Here is a 21,401-nt window from a genome sequence, read left to right on the forward strand (position 1 = left end):
TTTTCCCCCGGCGGAGAGGAGGGGAGGGGAGGGGAGGGAGGGGTTCTCTGGCTTATCATCTCTTTCTTTCTTTCTTTCTTTTTACATTTATGAAGCTACTGAAATACGCCTTTTGGCATACAAAAAAAGAAATAAAAATAAGGGACACTGGGGCTTCAAAACGCCAGACTGAAATATTTAAGTCCCATGTCCTAGGTCCTCTTTCGTGCCTTTAGTAAGCTTAGTGACTGACTTTTTCGAAAGCAACGTCAATCTGGATGTGACAAATTAATAGGTGTGGTCAGGAGCCCGTGTGGTGTGGAAAGGGGCGTGGAAATCTGATTACTGTTGCAACTTTTTCATACATAGTAATCAGTGTACAGGATCTAGGATGAAAGGGTCAGTAAACTAACCTTCTTCCGCCCTGTAGGTTTCAGCATTTGCGAAAGATTTTCGAGACCTTTCATTTCCGCGGGCAAGTGGTGTTATATATATGTTGAGTTTTATCAGAGCGTCACACGCAATCTGTGGTCTGTCCTTTTACTCTCGCCCGCCCGTCTTTTCGAGGCTTCGAGTTGTCCCCACTGACCGCGCGAGGTGTCCGAGATCCTCGAACAGGTCACGCAAAAGTCACGCCAATTTGAAAATAAACTCAAAATAGAAGTTAGCGTGAATGCATGGACTTGGCGATTTAGGCGGTAATTAAGGAATCATGACCTTTTACAATGACTTGACGCCGATTAGAACTGTCCTATGACGAACTGCTGATGTTTCATCGATGACCGGAAAAGGGTTGATATCCCTCAAATGACGTCATCGTCATGCTATCCCAGGGTCCTCTTGTGCTGATCACGTGATCATTTGGCGCGTAAATTCACACGAAGAAGAGGCTTGCTTTGAGACCATGGTTGTTTTCTTTGATTTGTCGAACAGCTGTGAAGGATGAAATTGAATGAAATCTGAAAAGCTTATGTTTTGAGCAAGTGCTTCAACATCAAAGATGCCTCTAGTGGACAATTCCGAGGCAGGAGATCGTTCTTCCTTTCGTTTGCGACGCACTGGAACACCGGCTACCTTCCCTGGCATCTCAGACACATTCAAGTAAGGTGATATTTCTGTCGAGAAGCTTGTGGCATGTTAATCTGCTTAGCTCAGTCAGATCAACAAATTCATAAAATCAGATTTTGAAGTATTCACTCACTTAACTTAAAAGAAACTCCTGCTCTGTCGTTTCAGCCAATAGGTAAAGTTTGTTGCGTTTTAGCGACATGTACGCTAAATGCTAACCTGTATCCCCGGGTCTAACCTAATTTTATAAAATGCTTGTTGATTACTTTGAAACATGGGCATACGATGATATTGCTTGTAATTTCTGAGGATCACTCTTCCTACATGTTGTTTTACAAGTTTCGTATAGACGTTGGTTTGGAAAAATGTGGCTGGTCAACATTTTAAAAGTCTAAGGACCAGTTGGTCTCGGGTACCCTTACCCGAGTTTCTCTGGCTGAGTAACGTTTCACTTAATTCTTTACAAAATTTAACCAACCGTTTACATGACGGTCGCAAACCGTCTCAGGGGACGAGACAACTCGGGTGAACTTTTCTTCATATAAACACTTTGGCTTGCATTGCCTAACCAGGACAACTCTTGATGTGGCGAGTGCCAGGAAAATTATGTCCAGCTTAAGGGGTTGAAAGCAGAAATTTGGGCAAAACCCACTATGATCGAATGACCAAGGGAAACTCAAAGAAAGAGGGATATTTGCAGATTTGATTATTCAATTAGGGTTATGAATAACTCTGCAGGGTCAACTTGGACTCGACCTGTGGGGAAACCGTTTTCATAATTTAACGATCGACAAAGTTGCCTCAGGGGGAGGATTGTCTTTGGTACCTGAGACCATATTGCATTTTCTGTAAAGAGGTTCATAATTAAGAGGCCATGATGAACTTCAAAATCTCTCTCTCTGTCCTGAGCAAATATGCTAAGAAGGCAGGGAAATGTGAAACATGGGCAGGATATTACTTGACAAGTAATATTCTGCCCATGTTTCAAGTTGTTCGAAATATGCTACAGTAATAGTATTCATTGTAAAAGTGCTGTACAGTACTATGACTTTTTTCATACTGACTTTTTATCCACATTTACATAAGGCTTCATGCAGCAGATCATTCTTATGCATACTTTTAGACTTGAACACTTGATATTTTGTGGTGGCAGTCCTCTGCTATTAATTGGTAATGTAATAACGTTAGGAGAGTATTAGCTTATTGTCTGAGAAGGAGGATGGACAGGGAAATATTTGGTACAAGGCCATGATGGATGCAATGACCTTGAGGCACATACATTTGTATGCCTTCTTACTGATTGCTTTAGCCTGAGTAGCTGGATGTCTTTCATTGCATGTGCAAATGTCAAGAGAAGTCATAAGAAATTTTTCCCCATGCCATGTGTGCCATAATTTTGTTGATCTTTATTTTCAGAATCAACAAAGATGTAACCATAGTTGGTAGAAATCCGTCATCTTCAGACATATTCCTGGATTCTAACAAGAATAAAGTTATGATATCTAGACTTCATGCACGAATCGTCACAGAGAAAGATAGCAAAGGAAACTATACTTTCAAAATCTCAGACACAAGCCTCAACGGCACTTACGTAAATGACATTAAGATTGCTGATTCCTGTGATCTTCAGCCAGGAGATACTGTTACATTTGGACATCTTAAAGGGGCTGTGTTAGCCCCTGGTGTACTTGCTCAGCAACCAGATTCCGAGTTTCGTTTTAAAGTAAGTTACACATTTAACTAGCCAGTCTAGTTGTTGTTTACAAACCATATTTCTCATCCTTGTTTGCAAAAAAGTCATCTGTCTTGTGACATAAGTACAGTGTACACATCTGTACTTACCTATGCTCTTTTGAGATGAGACTTGTGAACATGTAAATAGACCTTGAGCTTTGAACTTTATAGCTGTTATTGCAGTTGAGCCTGTGATAATATGTTCACAATAATGGCCAAAAGGGTTAATACAACAGTCACAATGGCTAATGGCCCAAGTGCCTTATTCCTTGGCAAAATGTTTAGAACTGTAATAAAGGTGTAGTCTTTGTAAGGCCAAGTGACTCTTACAGTCTGGGCTGATATTCTCGGTTTCTGTAGCACCAAGCTACTAACAGTATTTCTACTCCGTCCTGGATTGGATGCAAGTCCATCACAGGGTTATCCCCTGGCGTTAAATTTGCCGATACCCACTTACACTCCTGGTAGGAGAGAGGCACTGTGAAAGTTAAGTGCTCTCTAAGGCATAGTTCACACTAGCAACATAATGACATAAGAAGGATGTTATACCATTATGTTGACTGTGTGAGCATCCTGACATAACAATATAACAGCAACATAACAACATGAACATAACAACATACATGTAAGGCGAAAGCTGATCTTTTCTTTATGTTGTTATGACATTATGGTTCTGTTAAAACAAGTGTGAACATCATCGACATAACAACATAACAAAGAACCAATCAGAGTGGTTCAAGAATTGTCGAACCCTGTCCGCCACCAGCATTATTTTCAAAATGGCAGCAGTGAGCAAGAATTGACTGTTGGCGAGCAATAAATATTGACAGCTTGGATAGATGAAGAAGCACTTGCCGAAGCGGTTGGATACTATCCAATGTTTTATGACAAATGTATGAAGGAATTTAAAGACCAAAAATTGTCTCCTGCTCCATTTCTCACCTAGCATTATGTCATTATGTTGATGTTCACATTGCTGACATATAAGGCGATTATGTCATTATGTCGCCAGTGTGAACTGGGCTTAAAGGAACACAGTGCAATGACCACAGCAATGGCGACCGCATGAACCTGAACTACTCAACCCAGAATCCAGCATGCTAACCATGAGGCCACCTTGCTTCCACGTGAACTGCAATAACAGAGCTCTGTTTGTTGTATTGGAAATCTCACTCAGATTCATGAAGCACAAATAAAGACTCTCAACATAATTTTCTAAAATTATTCTTTTATTCTCAGTATATATATTTTTTCTTTTCAATAAATTTAGTTTGAGATGTACCCTTCTACACCTCCAAACAAGAAACAGAGAACTTCAGGAGACATCACTTCCTCTCCAGAATTTCAAAGAAAGGTATATGCATGTAGAGGTGGTCACAATATGTCTACATGATTTCCTCTCCCTGGTGTTGATGTTGTTTGATTCCCATTGATTCTCAGGGCTGTGCTAACAGGCAACTAACTCTTGCCATTGGGCAACTGGTAAAACTTACTTTTTTCATAATAAGCTTAAGTGCTGGGCACCGAGCGTGTCATGGTTAGGAACCTTTGGGCTCCTCATAGTTTTCCTTAGACCGCAGCCTTGATTCAGTCATTCTCCTTTTTCCTTTTATTTCTAACATAGCGCTTGTGCATGTACATTGTATACAGGGTTGCTGCGGTCAGGGAAAAGTCAGGGAAATTTTGATTTTATTTAAGGTCAGGGAAAAGCCAGGGAGTTTCTAAATCCCTGTTCAAAGTCAGTGAAAAGTCAGGGAATTTTATCTAAGGTTGCCGCAACTTATTATATTAGTTGTTTTTGTATAGACAAGGTAATTTTGTTTTAAAAATTATCTGAGCCACCCTTATTTTTGTTGATTCATGGCCAAAATAGTCATCCTGTAGGGTCAGTGAAAATTACTTTACAGTCAGTGAAAAGTCAGGGAAAAGGCAGGGATTTTTTTTTTTTGTTCAGGTGGGTGGCAACCCTGGTATATTAGAAGTTATTTTGTTGGATTTCACCAGACACCAAGCCCACAAGTACCAAATCCCGCTCTAACGACTGCTCCAAAGACCCCATTGGTTCAAACAGCTCTTGTGCCAGATCTCTCGGCCTTTTTATCTCCACGAACACCCAGTCATTCAGCGGCATCACCATCCACAGTGAAATACAGGTACATATATACAGTAAGAGCCTGTATTAAATCAATGTGCTGGTCACAGCCCAGGCTGTATAGCAAGTATGTTTTTTTTTTTGGGGGGGGGGGGGGGGAGGCAAGTAACATTTTTTAAGCTTTTACATATAGTTAGCCTCTATTTTAGCTGTTTCCAGCAGTCATTTCCTCATCACAGTATGGTAAGCAACCAGTGGAAATGGCTGATATTCATAACATTTGAACTCGCTTGCTTAAATGGGTCCCCTGAAAGTGACAAAACTGCAAAATAATTCTGTAATAATTGGGTAATGGTTACAAAAATGTGTTGAACACAAGCATTTATCGGTCATTGAACACCTACAAGCATTCATCAATCGTTCAAAAATTCTGATGAAAGTCTTACATGTAGTTGGATAATTCCTTCTGAACTACAAAGAAAATAGGGAAAAGTTTGTCATTCTTCAGCCAACCTCCAGCTGCTGCACAATTATTAATGTGGCTCTAGAAAATGTCCATACCCACTGCAAAGAGGGTTATTAGAACTTCTAAGAGGGAGGAAGGTCTCCAAAGGTTAAGACAAATTGTTTAAACGAAATTGTGAATCAAAAGTGGAATTTCCAGCAGGATGGAGAGGGGATCATACTAAACAACCCTTCATGGGATGAAGGATATTGTCCCTGACAATACAATGGCTGATGGTGAGTTATAGCTCGGCCAATCAGATAGCATAATTTGTAATTACTTAGTAGAGTCTGATAGAATTCTTCTTCTAATGATCAGTGAACATTGCAAAGACTGATTACAAAATGAAATAGAAATTACCGTACACGTATTGATTCAAGCACATTTTATCCCAGATTGCCTGATTCTATACATGGAAAGCAAACATGGCGGCAACATTTTGTCAGTGAGAGCTCTGATTCTGAAAACAGTGATGATGATCTTAAGGCATATGCAGCTGCAGCAGGTGGAGCAATGGAGGATAGTGATGAAGACATGTTCTCTGTTCAGCTCCCTGACTCTCCCGAGTCATACGATGAACCTGGTACATCCTCTGCTGGTGCGTATCATTCTGCACCACTACCTGACAAGACATCTTACCAAACTTATACACATCATGATGAAGAAGATACAAAAACATCCACAATTAAAGAGGAGCACAAGGGCACTAGGAAAGGTACACTGACTACTAACTAACCGAGAGTGAGGTCTTTACTGGAAATCCCAAACCAAGACCCTGTCCTATTGACAGAGCGATAGCGAGGTCTATACGGCAAGGCCAAAGTTTGAGATTTTCCTATGAAGACCAAACATTTGAGGTTAAAAAGTTGTTTATTACATGTATATGATTTTTGCTTTGGTTTTACAGGCCCGTAATCGGTCCGTGGGCATTGCAGGAAAATAATGCAAACACAAACACAAGCCATATACAGTAATACATGTAAATAAAGATATTAGATTTTGTCTACTGTATTGTACACTCTGTAATTAATTAATATAAGCTAAACCTGTGTAACTAAAGTTGATGTGCATATAAAATGCACATAGCTTACAAACAAATTTTAGGCCTAAATGAGTTGTATTTCCTTTACTTTAGAATTATGGCAATACACGGTAAGTCTTGAACAAAGAGAAATACATGTACAAATCAGATTAGTTTGTAATAATCAGTTTTGATATATGTCCTCTTTTATTTAGTTTATTGTTAGTAATAAATGTATTTACTTGACTGTTTGTATTTTGACTTGCTTATGGCCTGTCAAAATACAACACAAGTTGTAAATTATAAAAAAGACAATTTACCACACTTGATACTATATGTATGCACTTGACTGCCAAGGAAGATCGCTAAGCTTTATACTGGTGCATGTACTTCATATTGTGTTGGATGCAAATGCGATCCAAAATGTAATGTTGTGGTGTCATCCTTTTGCCTCAACAGCCAGCAAAAGACGAAGAAAACAAACCTTAACCCACAAGAAAGCTGCACGGAAATCTTCCAGAAGCAATGATTCTGCTGACCAAGATAATTTCATGTACAATACTTGTGCTTCTGTGGACTGTCTTCACCCTCACGACCAAGACAAGCTTGTTGATTGGGTACAGTGTGATGACTGTGATGATTGGTACCACGTCAAGTGTACCGGGCTGACTCTTAAGTCTGTACAGCCAAAATCAGCGAAGTTTCACTGTGGGTGTGTCTGAAAATCACAAATCCATCTTTCGTAAAATATGTGTAGATAGGTTTGTCAATGGAGAAGCTTTCCCAAATTGTGCAATTTGATGTGCGTACGACAACAGCATGTGCAACAGAATAAGGCTTATGAAATGATCAACACTAACTTTGCCTGCTTCACATAACTGTTTAGCTCTGTAAGAAAGTCTCGTCCAAAGTCTTCATATGTTTTGGTTATTTTGTCATTGTTGTTGTTGTTGTCTGTCTGTCTATTTGTTTGTTTCTTCTTTTACTGAATTTTACTATCAATAGATTTAGTGACAATTTAAAGCAATAATTTTTAACTGACCACCTAACATGTAGCTTCCATTACAGACATCAACACTTGGTGAGTGCTCAATCACTGAATGGGATTAAATTTAATGTTTGCAATAACATTATTCCCAGTTGAAGTACAAAAATAGGCCAAAGCAGTTCAGGCTATATTAATGTTATAAGTTTCTTGTTTCTTTTATTGAAGTCAGCAGTAACATATCAAAGAAAACACAATGCACATGAATCCATGTACAATTTTGTTTTTGTTGTTTTTGTTGTTCTGACAATCATTTTTGCCCGTCAGTTAAAAATGGTACAGTGTACTTACAGCTGTAGCTGTTGCTTTCTTACCAATTGTCTAATATTTTTATTAATAGATTGAGTTTTCTTATTTTAATTTGGAATTTTATGTAAGAGCAGTTTTTTTTTTTTTTTTTTTTTTTTTTTTTTAATTTTTTTATGCTAATAACCTTCATAGTTTATAACATGGAGCAATATTATATTGTAGTCTGTGGCCTGTGTCCCAGAAGAAATTTACAATGACTCTTTGTTGGTACATCATATTTCAAATTTATTTTATTAAATTATCAAAACTATCAATTTGCATTAAATTTAACTAAAATATTCCATGCTTTGCAAACTTTTTGAAAACTACATTATGTTAATGTAAAGGTAGTTGTTCTTCACTCACAATATTCCTGTCACCTCCAGTTCAATTCCAAGCTTAAAATGTACATAAAGACTAGTAATTCTCTTTACTGACAATCATAGATTCAATTAGATAGTAGTTCTGAGTTAAAATAAATTTATCAATTTTACACATTAAATTATTATTTGTTGTTTCATAAATATTCTAGTTTTAACATTAATAAGACATATAATTATTTTCATCTAAAGTATTTTGAATAAAAGTTGTGTTAGCTCTTAAGTGTTTGATTAAGGAATCTATATCTTAGTTTGCATGAGTTCATTGAAACTTTCAAAGAAATTGGAAAGAGAAATGGGAAGAGCCTAATGAAATTAGTAAGATTAACCATTTTGAGGCCATTAGAATTTTTAAGCAAGATTTTAGGACAGTTTTATAGTTTCAAACAAACAATCTGCATGCTGGCTTTTTGCCATCCAAGGGCATTTTTCCTTACAAGTCTTGGTAATTTTTTAAACCCTCAGATACATACATGTACCATCTCAGTGGACTCAAAATTGCACTAATTGCATCACTCTCTTTCTATTTCTGGTATCTATTTCATACCATGACCATTTCATTTAAAGATTGACTGGTCACCTGACATAGTCACATGACACAGTTACCGAAGGGCCTATTATAATTATTTCACTACCAAGTAGCTAACCCATTGCAAATTGAAGTGACAAATGGCCTTATAATTTACGTCAAAATAATACAGAATGTCATTTTGCTGAATAATGTTATTTCAATATGTCTATATGATTGCTATCACTATGTGTTAAGTTTATGTGCGATCTCATACATTAGCCTTGACATTTCCTGTATCAATCTCTTCAGAAATTTTCTTGCAAAACTCTTTGGGTAACAGCCCATCTGGGATGGTCTTTAGTAACAACTGTTGCAGTTCGACTGTCTGTGGGCCAACAACCAATTCTGGTTGTGCTTTTTCCTTTGCAGTGTCGAGTACTAAGAATCCCTTATAGCCAAGTCGTGATGGCATGTTTACGTGACGGTAGATGAAGCCACTAGCTCGCGCATCTTCAAGAAGACGTTCAATATCCTTATAGTTTGGGTCACTTGTAAGAACCTGCCATTCTGGATCAGGACGGCCAGAAAATATCCCCAAAGTTACTTTCAAGTCTCCTGTAAAGCAACAAAATGTGGAAAGATTTGCTGATGCTTGTTATTAAACCAACAAGAAGTCCAGTCAAGAAAATTCATTGCAGAACAACATTTGTTGTCATCTATTACGATAATTAGCTTTGCGATTCTTTTCTTCACAAAAATCTCATTTTTTGCCAATTTGTAACAGTCCTCAATCAAACCTGACTATAGATCAGGAGACAGCGCCTACATGATTATGAAAGGAAAGCATGTAGTCTGCAGCCGTCTTTTCAGGTTGTCATGTGCTGCTGGGGAAGGAAGCATTGTGTAATGACCCCAAAATAAAGCTGCAAAAGAAACCAGGAAGCATGAAGCTAAGCTAAAATTTCCAGAGAGGTGGGGGACTAGGGGGAGGGGGTCAAACCAAATGGAGATGGAGGTATCGATATTTTCTGGAAAAAAACTTAATGCTGACCATGCATTTCTTAGTCAAACATAGTAAATAATATTTGTAATTATATTTTATTGTTATGCATTTGGCAATTGCATTCATTTTGGATATATATTGTATGTGGAATGACGGAGATGTTGAACATAAATTATGTGGTGACTTGAAGTCATCACAGCCTTTTATCACAGTCGTTATATACCTTGCACAGTTGCCATGGTGGTGTCACTTGGAGTTGTTCCTATATTAAAGTGAAGGAAGAAGAAAACTGTATTTTTTTTTCTGGACTAAAGATTTGGGAACAATAAAATTATTGTGGAAAAACAGAATGGTTAATCTAAGGAGAGGTGATGATAAACATTCAGGTTTTACCAGTTGGGTTTAATGTAATAATGCGACCTTTTAACAGACACCTGTGAAACCTGTTAAGAATTAAAATACCTTCCATTTGTGAGCAGACTTGATAATGATCGACTAACTGCAATTTGCAAGGCTTTATGTTTGTTAATGAGACGGAGCCAGTGTAGAAGTTTAGAAAGTGAGACTTTACAACGTAGTCACATTTCACACAAACAAAAAGATTAAAAAAAACCCACCCAAGGTACACAAGTTAGGACATAAAATGATAGTGTGGGCCTACATGTACAATCAATAATTCTGAAACTGTCTTTTGCTCTGCCTTTTCCAACCCGGCCCCTGTCTCCTGTGTCCCACAAACGTCGATCTTTAAGTCAACATGAGCTTGAAAAAGCTCTAAGCTTATGTTATATTGGGTCTAAGCTAAAATTCAAACAACGGAACGTACATCCTTTTTACATGTATGTTTTCTGGTATTTTCTTCAATGCCTTGACCTTATTCATTCCACAATCCCAGGCAGAACAATGGCTAACAATAATATGAAAATAATTTTGCAAGTCTCATTCTACGGATGATTGCTGTTCACAAGTAAAGGAAGCCTCGAAGAAACTATGCATAATGAAGCTACGAACAGAGAAATGGTAGCGAGATCGTGATCGACCAAAGCGTGGCACACGAGGCAAACTTTGTCACGAAAGCATCCTAACATACTAACATTATATTTACCTGATGTTAATGCGGCTCTTATTGATGTCGTGCTGCTGGTTTTACTTGAAGTCCTTACAAAGAAAGTGAATGAAAACAATAACCAAATTTTACAAGAATATTTTGGTTTAGAAAACACCATCATATACGCTTTCGCAATGGGTTCGGAAAATGTCGGAGAATACCGAATGTCTTCCGAAGATACGATTAGACCCAGATCCCTAGGAGTTTGCAAAGAAGCAAGTTTTTCCAATTTTCATCGCAAAGTATAACATCTGATCCACCGACAGACCAGCCGACCGGCCTGCGATCGGACAGACAGACGATCAACATCTCTTTTATTTGTCCATCGACCATCATAGTCTCCAATCCTCAAGCTGAGATGTCGCCCTTTCTTCTTTCTTGTTATTTTCCACTTCTGGTAAGACACATAGCTTATTCGCAAGGAAATAACTAAGTTGCTAGGAGGAGAAAGCTAAGTTCGCAACGTTTTCGGGTTGCAAGACATCAGGCATATCTGGAAAGACTGAAAAGATTAGGAACATTTGCGCGAGAATTTTCCAGTCTATAGATTGTTTTTAAATTTTTACTGCAGTCAGATAATGAGTTACTTGAGTCAGAAATGCAAAACAATCGGGGGTCACTGACTTCGTTTCAGAGATAAAGCGTGTGGAAAGCTATCCAGATTTTGAAAAATTGGTGCATGTAATTTAGCATGGTCTACAGAGGTTTATAATTAAAAATATCGAAGGTGAGTCAACGGAGGCAAACGATCTTAGTCATATTTTGTAGAAGTGGGTCTGTTGCGTAAATGATTCCAAATGCTACCAACGTTTTCACAAAACTTAACCCTTCAAGAGACATTTGGAACCGTCGCACAGATAAACGAAGAGCTAAAAAAGAACGGAACTCGATGGTGCATTTTGCAAAAAATACAAACTTCTAGTCGATAGATTTTCTTCATTTTTTCGCTAAACGTAGAAAATTGGTCAAGAAAATGATCCATCAAAAGAAAGATAGGAGTCACCGAACGTCCAAGATCGTTAAATCCAGGCAAAGCCAGCAAAGCTATAGCAATGGCCATTATCATTGTTCATTTTATTTCTTAGCCCGCGCTCTCATAGTCTCCTCCGCAGCTGTTTTTTGCGTGACATCCCCAAAAACGGCCGCGGAGGAGACTAGCGCTCTCATGCATGACGTGGCGTGTGAATTTGCGTGCGCAGTAAGGATGCGTAGAAACAATTAGCCCGAACTTCCGAGAGTTAATCCTACATATAGTCAAAGGAATTCATCTCAAGTTATTTCCTCGTTTTGTACCTGGTTCAGTTGCAAATGTTACCATGCACGTTGAATGGGTTTCATGATGTGGGTCTTCGGAAGACCTTCGGTTTTACTTTTTCCGAACCTCAGCTAACACGAGGATGAAATGAGCGTAAAGCCGATTGAGCTGTGTAAATCCATAGGCGGATTTAGGGGAGGGGCCGAGGGGGCCGCGCCCCCCCCCCCCCGTTTTTTTCTCGTATTTTCAAAACGTTTTCGTACGACCCCAACCCTTCTAACCGTCCTTTGAGTGTTGTTACAATTATTATACAATCAGGTTTCAGTTTTATTCAATTTCGGAGCTTTCCTGATTTAAAATATATTTTGTGTTAACTATTATAATATATTATCAAATATTCAAACAAACGTAACCCAACAACTAAAATTCGCGCTAATTGTTAACGCCAAATATAACAGGCGTTTCTTTCGGTTTCAAATGACGAGGAACACTGGACACGAATATTGTCACGCGGTGTCCCTTGCTGCACTGCTGAAGAGTGAAATATTTTTCTGAAGTTTTCGAGGAAAGCAAAGACACTGTTTACATTTCATCGTGAGCCAGGTGAGTACGTTACTTATTTGACCTAACTTAAACGTAATCGTTTTTATTGTTTAAGATCTGTATCTGTTTGCTGGCGGGCAACGTTCGAGCTCTGCCTTGGAGACTTTGTTTAGTGATCATTCGCCCCAGCAAAAAGGCAAATGAAGTAAAAATATTAAACTTTAGCTTATATTAAAGCACTCAATGTAATGATTTGTAGCAAAAGGTTTTGCGTAAATTGAGTTAATTTCTCGATAGAAAATTCTGACAGAAACGATTAGAATCATTACAGCAATAACACTGATGATGTTTCAAAAATGGATCAGTTGTTTCTACTTGTGCCAGGTGACTGCGAGTTTAAACAGCAAGGTTGATTATCATTCGGTGTTTTTATGATTAGTAACGTTTCCCTTCTAGAACGTTTCACCGTAGGACTCAGCCGTTCGTTGCAGGGTTCCACACTGGATGTTATTGAGGCAACAAGCATGCTAACGTTGTGAAGGAACAGATGAAAGGGTGAGGGACTCGGCCCCCTCTTCCTGAATTTTCTGGATCCGCCCCTGAAATCTACGTCACAAGATTGTCTATATCGTCTATATCGTCCCTGTTCCTTTTCCTTCGTGAGTTCTCTTCGCACACCAGGAAACTTTTAAACTGAGACTGCTCGATGTTTTTCCAACAAAAGAAACAAACACCAAGGATCGGAATCTACCTATCTCAACCCACAGAATTCACTGTCTGTTTTCCGAGAGGTCCTCTCACATGATGACGAATGCGTATAACGTTATTTCCTGTCGTCAGTGTCGTACGGAATGGGAATCAGGAGGAGACTGAAGGTAAAATGCAGACTCGGTGATAACAATGGGTTGACAGGCCTACACAACTCCTATCCACGTGTCATAGCCGCTTTGAGAGTTTTGCTCGAACTAGTATATCTTTGAGGATCTGCCCCTTTTGTATTGTACGATAGGGGGATCTTTGAATATTTCGCTAAGCAATAATCCTGTTTTTAGGAGGACATTTCACCAGAGTAGAGCCGTTAGAGGTCATAGGTCTGCGTGGTTTCCGCTGCTATCCGCGTGTAATTTGTTGAGTTTGACACCTCTGTTTTTGGCCACGTGCTATTTTTTTTAGCTCATTTGATTGCAAGATATGTTTTAAGCTCTCTAAATATTAGCTCTGGAGGGACAAAGTTTGAAATATTCCGTGAGCATGTTGCTTACTTGCATTTTGTATTATTTCGCCGGGCCCGGCTGTTTGATTTACTGTTGCAAGTTATGCTGCTTGTTATCACGGGTGTCATATTTATCTTTGTCCGGCTTCGCCAGAGATAGCTGTAGCTTTCCTTGTTGAAAGCTATGAGTCTGTCTTAGAGAGACGTTCTTATGCTTCTTGCATCATTTTTCATCGAGCTTTTTGTCCTTCCAGTTTGTTCGTTCTGGAACTGCAAAAGTAGGTGTTCACGCGCAAGTCTGTGGACCGTTTAGCGTGTTGCTTATGATATTGTGTGGTTTTGTTCAGGCAAAAGCTCTGAATTTAGGAGTTCTTCCTATGATTGTTCATCCAGCTCCACGTTGTGGTTGTCATTGCTTTTATTTGCGATGTTGTCAGGTTTTCTGGAGACTGTTAATAGTCCCTCTTTTGTTAGGAGGCTCGTAGCCTTGTAGATCAGGCAAGACCGCGGTTTCGATCCTTCTGGATCTCATCAGTTGCCGATAGAATGGAGTGGTAGAGACCAATACTCGGTAACACTCCGCACCTGGCATATTTTTTTGGTATTATATACTCGTTCGGCGGATCGAGAATTCTTGATTGTGATTGGTAGTTTTGCCACTAGCGAATGGTGGGCATAAAGTATTCGATCCTATTGTACACAGCTTGACACTGTGTTTTCTATGATGGCTATAACGCTTATTTTCTCCAGCATGTGTGATTTGAATTGAAGGATAAAGCGTAAGACAGTTATGCGTTGCATTTATACGGCATATCTCCAAGTTTTGGAGGGCTGCGTAGAGTATTTTGCACGCATTTCGTATGTTTATCCTTTGTTTTTAGTGTAGCTAATGTACACCTTGGACTCAAAAACTTGGAGATATGCCGTATAAATGCAACGCATAACTGTCTTACGCTTTATCCTTCAATTCAAATCACACATGCTGGAGAAAATAAGCGTTATAGCCATCATAGAAAACACAGTGTCAAGCTGTGTACAATAGGATCGAATACTTTATGCCCACCATTCGCTAGTGGCAAAACTACCAATCACAATCAAGAATTCTCGATCCGCCGAACGAGTATATAATACCAAAAAAATATGCCAGGTGCGGAGTGTTACCGAGTATTGGTCTCTACCACTCCATTCTATCGGCAACTGATGAGATCCAGAAGGATCGAAACCGCGGTCTTGCCTGATCTACAAGGCTACGAGCCTCCTAACAAAAGAGGGACTATTAACAGTCTCCAGAAAACCTGACAACATCGCAAATAAAAGCAATGACAACCACAACGTGGAGCTGGATGAACAATCATAGGAAGAACTCCTAAATTCAGAGCTTTTGCCTGAACAAAACCACACAATATCATAAGCAACACGCTAAACGGTCCACAGACTTGCGCGTGAACACCTACTTTTGCAGTTCCAGAACGAACAAACTGGAAGGACAAAAAGCTCGATGAAAAATGATGCAAGAAGCATAAGAACGTCTCTCTAAGATAGACTCATAGCTTTCAACAAGGAAAGCTACAGCTATCTCTGGGGAAGCCGGACAAAGATAAATATGACACCCGTGATAACAAGCAGCATAACTTGCAACAGTAAATCAAACAGCCGGACCCGGCGAAATAATACAAAATGCAAGTAGGCAACATGCTCACGGAATATTTCAAACTTTGTCCCTCCAGAGCTAATATTTAGAGAGCTTAAAACATATCTTGCAATCAAATGAGCTAAAAAAATAGCACGTGGCCAAAAACAGAGGTGTCAAACTCAACAAATTACACGCGGATAGCAGCGGAAACTACGCAGACCTATGACCTCTAACGGCTCTACTCTGGTGAAATGTCCTCCTAAAAACAGGATTATTGCTTAGCGAAATATTCAAAGATCCCCCTATCGTACAATACAAAAGGGGCAGATCCTCAAAGATATACTAGTTCGAGCAAAACTCTCAAAGCGGCTATGACACGTGGATAGGAGTTGTGTAGGCCTGTCAACCCATTGTTATCACTGTCGTCAGTGTCGTAAGGAATGGGAATCAGGAGGAGACTGAAGGTAAAATGCAGACTCGGTGCAAAATGCAGCCTGCAAACAAGCTCACCTGGACGTTAAATATGCGCAGGCTAACCAGAGTGAAACTCTGCGCTCCAGTTACCTTCAATAATAGCGCTCCCGTTGTAATAGTTTGTAGTCCACAATCTGAGTTTTATACTGATTACTTCCAATTAACGATTAGCCTTGACAGTCCTTCTAGCCAATCAGCTCCTTTTGTAGTCCACAATCTGAGTTTTATACTGATTACTTCCAATTAACGATTAGCCTTGACAGTCCTTCTAGCCAATCAGCTCCTTTTGCGAACCACTAGCGCACGCGCTATTACATCACAAACGACGGAACGCTTAAAGACAAGATTTTCGCGCGAAATCGGTCAAGTGTAAATAACCGTGAAATTAGAGTTTCAACGTTACCTTTATTTGGAAAGTTTTGCATGATGGGTTGCGCATTTAGCCGAAATCGGGTTCGTTTTCCACGAATCATTAAAAGAAAAAAGGTGAGTGTCATTGGAATGCAAGATAATTTCATTAATGTTCCTAGAGAATCAAATCGCGCGTGTTTCGCGCCTCGAAAAAAGTTGGTGACTTTTTTTTTTGACCCATGATAGCATTTTTTGTTTTGCTATTACGCGTATCGTAACAATCCCTCAAGATTATTTTAAATTTTACCAGGTTTCTAAAAGCCAAAAATATGAGATATCAACGCCTCAAGAAGTTAAGCATGTATCAACACAGACAACAGGCGACCACCTTCACTCACTACACAGCCAACAGCCAGCCACGCTTAACAACAACACCTCCACATCGGGGTGGTACACCCCCGATGTGGCCCCCAGTACTTTGCTGTGGCTGGCCGGCCCTAAAGACTGTCTTGAAGACAGTATACCAGAATTAGGTAGGTTTCATTTTCAGTTTTGCGCTGTTAGGAAACCTATGTCACAGATGGATAATTAATTTGATGATAACTAGAAAAGAAAGTTGCGTTAACTTAATTAGAAAATAATTAAGCTTGCCTAGCTTTGCTTAATTATTTCTGTTACAGTTAATGAAGTAATTAATTAATTTATTTATTATCTAGTTTTACCCAGACGAAAACAAGAAACGCGCCATGTTTGTAAATTTAATTTAGTTGCTATAGAAACCGCCTATGCCGCGCGCGTACTTCTCGCATTTAAATACGTCATTCGTTAATGAACGGATAAAATTTAAATTTTAACATACAGCACAGTTCGATAATCGTCGTTTGCAACTCGAAAAAATCTCATACACTCATTAGCTACCTTGTAAAATGCTGTTTTCGCTTTTGTCCCTGCAGCCAACACTGGCAAGAACAAGAACAATAACAAACAAGAAAGCAATGATCAGGATGAAAGCAAGAAAATCGACTTACCAGCTTGTCTGGAATATCAAGGTACGAATCATTCTAAAGGCAAAAAAAATCCAATTCTTGATAACTTTTCAAGTGATAGAATTTCTTTTCAACGGACCTTGAGTCTCTTTTGGTTCTCAGACGTACAATTACCAATAAACACCCCATATAATTTCTTGTACTCTGGTTTATATTCTAACGGAAACGTTGTATCTTCTTATTATTTCTCTTTTTGTTCTCAGGTTTTCATGAATATGGATATCACCTCTTTACTTTAAACAGTTCAGTTTTTAACAATACTGTTCAAGACTTGAGCCTGGAGTAAGTATAGTGTCTTAAACTGCGTAAGCATAATAACGCTAAACTGAGCCTATACTGTGAGCAGTAGGAATAAGGTCGGTTCACCCGGGTACATAACGATCTCACGCGATTTTAAATTACAGGAACATTGTTATTTTATATCTTATTTTGATTCTGTGTCAAAAATATAGAACATTTTTGAGTAGTACAATGGAATGTAAAATAAAACTTGAGTTTTACTGTGGGCTTATTGTTGTAAAATTCGGACCGCCATAAGAAAACAATCAGAATTCTCCTTTCATCGCAGACCGGTTAAGCCGTATAATAATTTGATATAATCAGTTTGTATATTCCATGAAGATTAAGCCATAGTTAGAAATTTAGTCGAATTTAATTGAGGGCCTCCTTTGTTTCCTATATATTTTATGTTGATACTTGTAAAAATACTTGGATCAACTTTCTGTTATTGATCTTTTCTTTTTCTTTGTGAACACAGTTGCATTCCAGAAGCTATCGCTTCAATCTTGGGCCACGATAAAAATCCATTTGTGATTGAGTACAAAAACACCCAGAACAAAACAACCTACCTGCCAAACCCACCAGCCTGGAGCAATGATATACTGGGAGAGATTTGCACTCGGTAAGTTTTTATGTTCCTATTAGTCCTATAACCTGAACAGTCATGTATCCTAAAAAAAAAAATGCTGCGCGCAGCCGCTATGTTTAAGTGTCTGTTTTATTCTCCGCTTCTGTTCCACAGCTTCGGTGATCAGCTTCTTCGCGTGGTTTTATACCGGCCATCGTGGTTTTTTCAGATTGTGCTCAACGAGCAGGGTGATAACAGCTGCTATTTTAGGTGAGAGACCTAACAATGCTTATTTAATTAAGACTAAGAGATCTTTCGCTTAGGAGTACAACTTAATTTTGAAGAACAAAGTTCTCAGGTCTTTAGCACAGAGTTATATTGACTTTATCGTACATTACGAATAGTCCCTCTTTCGCTTAGTCCGTCGTTCATGACGGGTGGCCGTGCGAAACCCTGGAGGCAAGGAGCGTGGTTTTCTTTCGCGTCACGCACGACGGACTAAGCAAAAGAGGGACTACTCGTAGTCTAACTCTATTGAGGATTTTAATTTCTTTCTTAGTTTGGCAGTCAGAGAGAAGCTGAAGGTCACAAGTGACTACAAAGAACTGGCCATATTGACAGGTATAGATTAATGACGCATATATTAGAACACTGCCATACAAGCAACCCGTAGACACGCCCAGATTTGGATGGCCTTATGGTAGTCGGATTAACTTGGTTTGACTGTATAGCGAGTTGAACAAATCCTTCAAAACAAATTTAGAATCTCTACTCTACCCCTCCTTCAACAAGGTCACGTGCCCTGATTTTGCCTGTGTGGAGCAGACGGAGTTTAACAGAGAGAGTAGTTAAAAAAGAAATTAAAGCGTCCGGGGTCATGTAGGCCCATTTAATGAGGCTTTCAACAGGCTTTTCAAGATCATTTCACACAGCAATTAAAGAAGATTTTCAGTATGTACCAGACTTTCACTGCATTAAATTATCATAAAAGCGGATAAAGGTTTTTCTTCTGTCCTTTTTTTAAGGGAAATAATAATTAAAAAAAGAAAAACTCAAGATAACGTAAGAATGTTTATTTGACCAGCTGCGAATACTCAAAAGATTAAAATGCTATATATTAAACACATCCACAACACGCATTGAACTTCAAAGGTCTATCTTAATGTTGTTCTTTTGTTCTGTTCACAGGTTTTCCAGGGGAAATAAAAGAGAAGCCACAGAACTCTTACTAATTGTAGAAGTGATTTGCTCAACCATTTATCCTGGACACTAGTGAAAAAATCGTGTTTTAATTCACACAAACAACGACATTGAGAAAAAAAATGTTTTGGTATGAGTTTTTATACATCTGTAATTCAGCACTATATGATGTAATATTTCAAATCTAAGTATGATCAAAATTGCTACTGAGTTAGAATATCGAACTAACAAAGCCGTGAGTACTGAGGTTTATTCCAAGAAAGTTTTAAAACATAATTGCCTTCTAAGTGATCTGTATGTGAAGGTAACTTTTCTCTTAATTTATTGTTATCTAACTTTTCCTTTTCCATTTTCCATCCACTTATTACCATTTTTCCTATATTCTGTAAGCCAGTAATAGAGCTGATTCAGCTGACGTTTTCAGCTCGAAGAAAAAAAATCTGGACTCCAATATAAACAGCAATAGCGACAGTCACTGCTTAGCCTCAGGCTTTGCGCCGTGATAGTAATAGCAGAACGTATGTGCCCGAGAGCTGGGGAGAATCTGATTAGAACTCCTCGGAAGCATGTCACCAAGGACGTGTAAGACTAGAAACAGTCACGTGACTAAGGTGCTAAACAGAAATAGACTTGGTTGGTCAACAGTGACCAAGGAAGAACTTCTTTCTTCAGCCTGTCAATCAGGTTTCTTTCTTCGTGTTGTCCTCCTAAATGGCTTTTAGAGGCTTTATGAAGAAAGAGGCCGTAGAGGAATTTATTCCACTCTGATTGTTTAATTCTCTTTTTTTGTTCTGATATATATAGCAAATTAGATAGGCAATATCATCGGTATTTGAGAGAGATGTTTGTAAGAGAGAATACGCTATGGTGTATACATTGTATTAAACTAAGGATGTCAAACAGTGAAATTGTAAAGAAAGCAAGCTCTGTAAAGTATGAGAGTTGAAAATATTACTGCATTAAAAATTAATGACGCTGCAAATGTGTCTTTTCGTTTACCAAACGGGCAAACTGCTGGACACGTTTTTGACATTTCATCCTCATGACTTAGGTTGCAAATTCTACTCACTTGATACCTGCTCAGCTTACATTCTTCTGCTCCGCGTTCCCGTCAAAGAATTTCACGCAAAATAAAACGAAAATATTTCGCCGCTGAATAAATTGACGCACCGCTTTTTCTTTCTTTCGTTTTTTATCAAGTTGCGGTGCGGGAGTGAGGTGTTTTGTATTGAGGGTATCGTGACATTAAAGCGAACAAACCAACAACACTTGGGATCGTCACAAAACTCTTACAGCACGTTCATTTAAAGATGATGAGTAGTCTTTAGTATTGAAGATGATACATCGCCACCAGTCTCAAGACGAAAAAAAGTCTTACTTTAAGAATCTAGCTTTTACGAGTAGTAGCCCCCTCTGAGCAATCTTGATCTAAGAATAACTTGGGGGAGATTATGCGAGTATACCTTGAAAATAAGTGTATATACCCATACCCACTGTCCCCTCTAAGGTAGACTATCTTACGATAAAAGATGTTAGACTTACTGTTAAAACTTTTGGCTCTCTGTTCACAAAAGCCGGTTCCCGTAGTGCTTATGCGCAGTTATTGCGCTATCCATTTTGGGAGTGGGAGATGAGAAGGTGAGAGCTCGATCGCCATGACACTTACTGGAAAATCAATCGGCCTTTAACTTGTAACACAGACGGGAAAAAAAAAATTGCTTAGATTTGGCTTGAGCAAATATGATTTAAATCATGTTTAATAAAAACTTAGCACACGTTCATGAGGTAGAGGCAATCATTGAGTTGCGAGAGCAACAAATTTGTAGGGGTCGCTTTCCAACAACGTAGAAACACGGTATGTTACCGTAAAGTTTGAGGTAACAATCCGTGCCGTACGGGAAGCGTAAAACAGAACTTATACTCGCAAATCTTCAAGGTGAATAGTCATTCCAGGGAGCAAATTTTTGTTGTTGATTTCAATCCTACCTTGCGCACAACAATATTAAGGAGCGTCCTCTATCAGTAACGTTACAAAAATAGATGTGGCGAACTATCAGCCATAGAAGGAAGGTGCTGTCTTGGTTGAGTGTCGCGTTGGCTTTATC

General features: G+C 38.8%; 3 protein-coding genes across 3 annotated transcripts; 2 read left to right on the forward strand and 1 right to left on the reverse strand.

The window, feature by feature from the left end:
• Positions 1-6: 6 nt before the first annotated feature.
• LOC145482817 (uncharacterized) lies at positions 7-8,234 on the forward strand. Its single transcript, XM_081461461.1, has 6 exons — positions 7-1,080; positions 2,464-2,770; positions 4,052-4,135; positions 4,786-4,934; positions 5,774-6,093; positions 6,859-8,234. The coding sequence occupies exons 1-6, from the start codon at positions 980-982 to the stop codon at positions 7,119-7,121; spliced, it is 1,224 nt and encodes a 407-aa protein (XP_081317587.1). The 5' UTR covers positions 7-979; the 3' UTR covers positions 7,122-8,234.
• Positions 8,235-8,471: 237 nt separating this feature from the next.
• Positions 8,472-10,861, reverse strand: LOC145482884 (uncharacterized). The gene is made up of 3 exons (XM_081461523.1): positions 10,732-10,861; positions 9,850-9,888; positions 8,472-9,238 (listed from the first exon to the last, which is right to left on the reverse strand). The coding sequence occupies exons 1-3, from the start codon at positions 10,853-10,855 to the stop codon at positions 8,892-8,894; spliced, it is 510 nt and encodes a 169-aa protein (XP_081317649.1). The 5' UTR covers positions 10,856-10,861; the 3' UTR covers positions 8,472-8,891.
• Positions 10,862-11,531: 670 nt separating this feature from the next.
• LOC145480466 (uncharacterized) lies at positions 11,532-20,775 on the forward strand. Its single transcript, XM_081458719.1, has 8 exons — positions 11,532-11,626; positions 16,450-16,736; positions 17,157-17,252; positions 17,453-17,531; positions 18,007-18,150; positions 18,271-18,366; positions 18,656-18,717; positions 19,285-20,775. Exons 1-8 carry the CDS (start codon positions 11,532-11,534, stop codon positions 19,326-19,328), a joined length of 903 nt encoding a protein of 300 aa, XP_081314845.1. The 3' UTR covers positions 19,329-20,775.
• The last annotated feature ends 626 nt before the right edge of the window (positions 20,776-21,401 follow it).

Source organism: Orbicella franksi, chromosome 3 (assembly GCF_964199315.1).
Source record: "Orbicella franksi chromosome 3, jaOrbFran1.1, whole genome shotgun sequence".
Taxonomy (NCBI): Eukaryota; Metazoa; Cnidaria; class Anthozoa; order Scleractinia; family Merulinidae; genus Orbicella; species Orbicella franksi.

Bases quoted from the DNA above. Each gene is read 5' to 3' on its own strand.
- LOC145482817 (XM_081461461.1), top strand. From the start codon at position 980: ATGCCTCTAGTGGACAATTCCGAGGCAGGAGATCGTTCTTCCTTTCGT. The intron at 2,771-4,051 runs GTAAGTTACACA...CAATAAATTTAG, and splicing joins ATTCCGAGTTTCGTTTTAAA to TTTGAGATGTACCCTTCTAC. The intron at 4,935-5,773 runs GTACATATATAC...ATTTTATCCCAG, and splicing joins CCATCCACAGTGAAATACAG to ATTGCCTGATTCTATACATG.
- LOC145482884 (XM_081461523.1), bottom strand. From the start codon at position 10,855: ATGATGGTGTTTTCTAAACCAAAATATTCTTGTAAAATTTGGTTATTG. The intron at 9,889-10,731 runs GTAAATATAATG...ACTTTAATATAG, and splicing joins AAGAGCCGCATTAACATCAG to GAACAACTCCAAGTGACACC. The intron at 9,239-9,849 runs GTATATAACGAC...GTTGCTTTACAG, and splicing joins CACCATGGCAACTGTGCAAG to GAGACTTGAAAGTAACTTTG.
- LOC145480466 (XM_081458719.1), top strand. From the start codon at position 11,532: ATGCTACCAACGTTTTCACAAAACTTAACCCTTCAAGAGACATTTGGA. The intron at 11,627-16,449 runs GTGCATTTTGCA...GACCCATGATAG, and splicing joins AAAAAGAACGGAACTCGATG to CATTTTTTGTTTTGCTATTA. The intron at 18,367-18,655 runs GTGAGAGACCTA...TTTCTTTCTTAG, and splicing joins GATAACAGCTGCTATTTTAG to TTTGGCAGTCAGAGAGAAGC.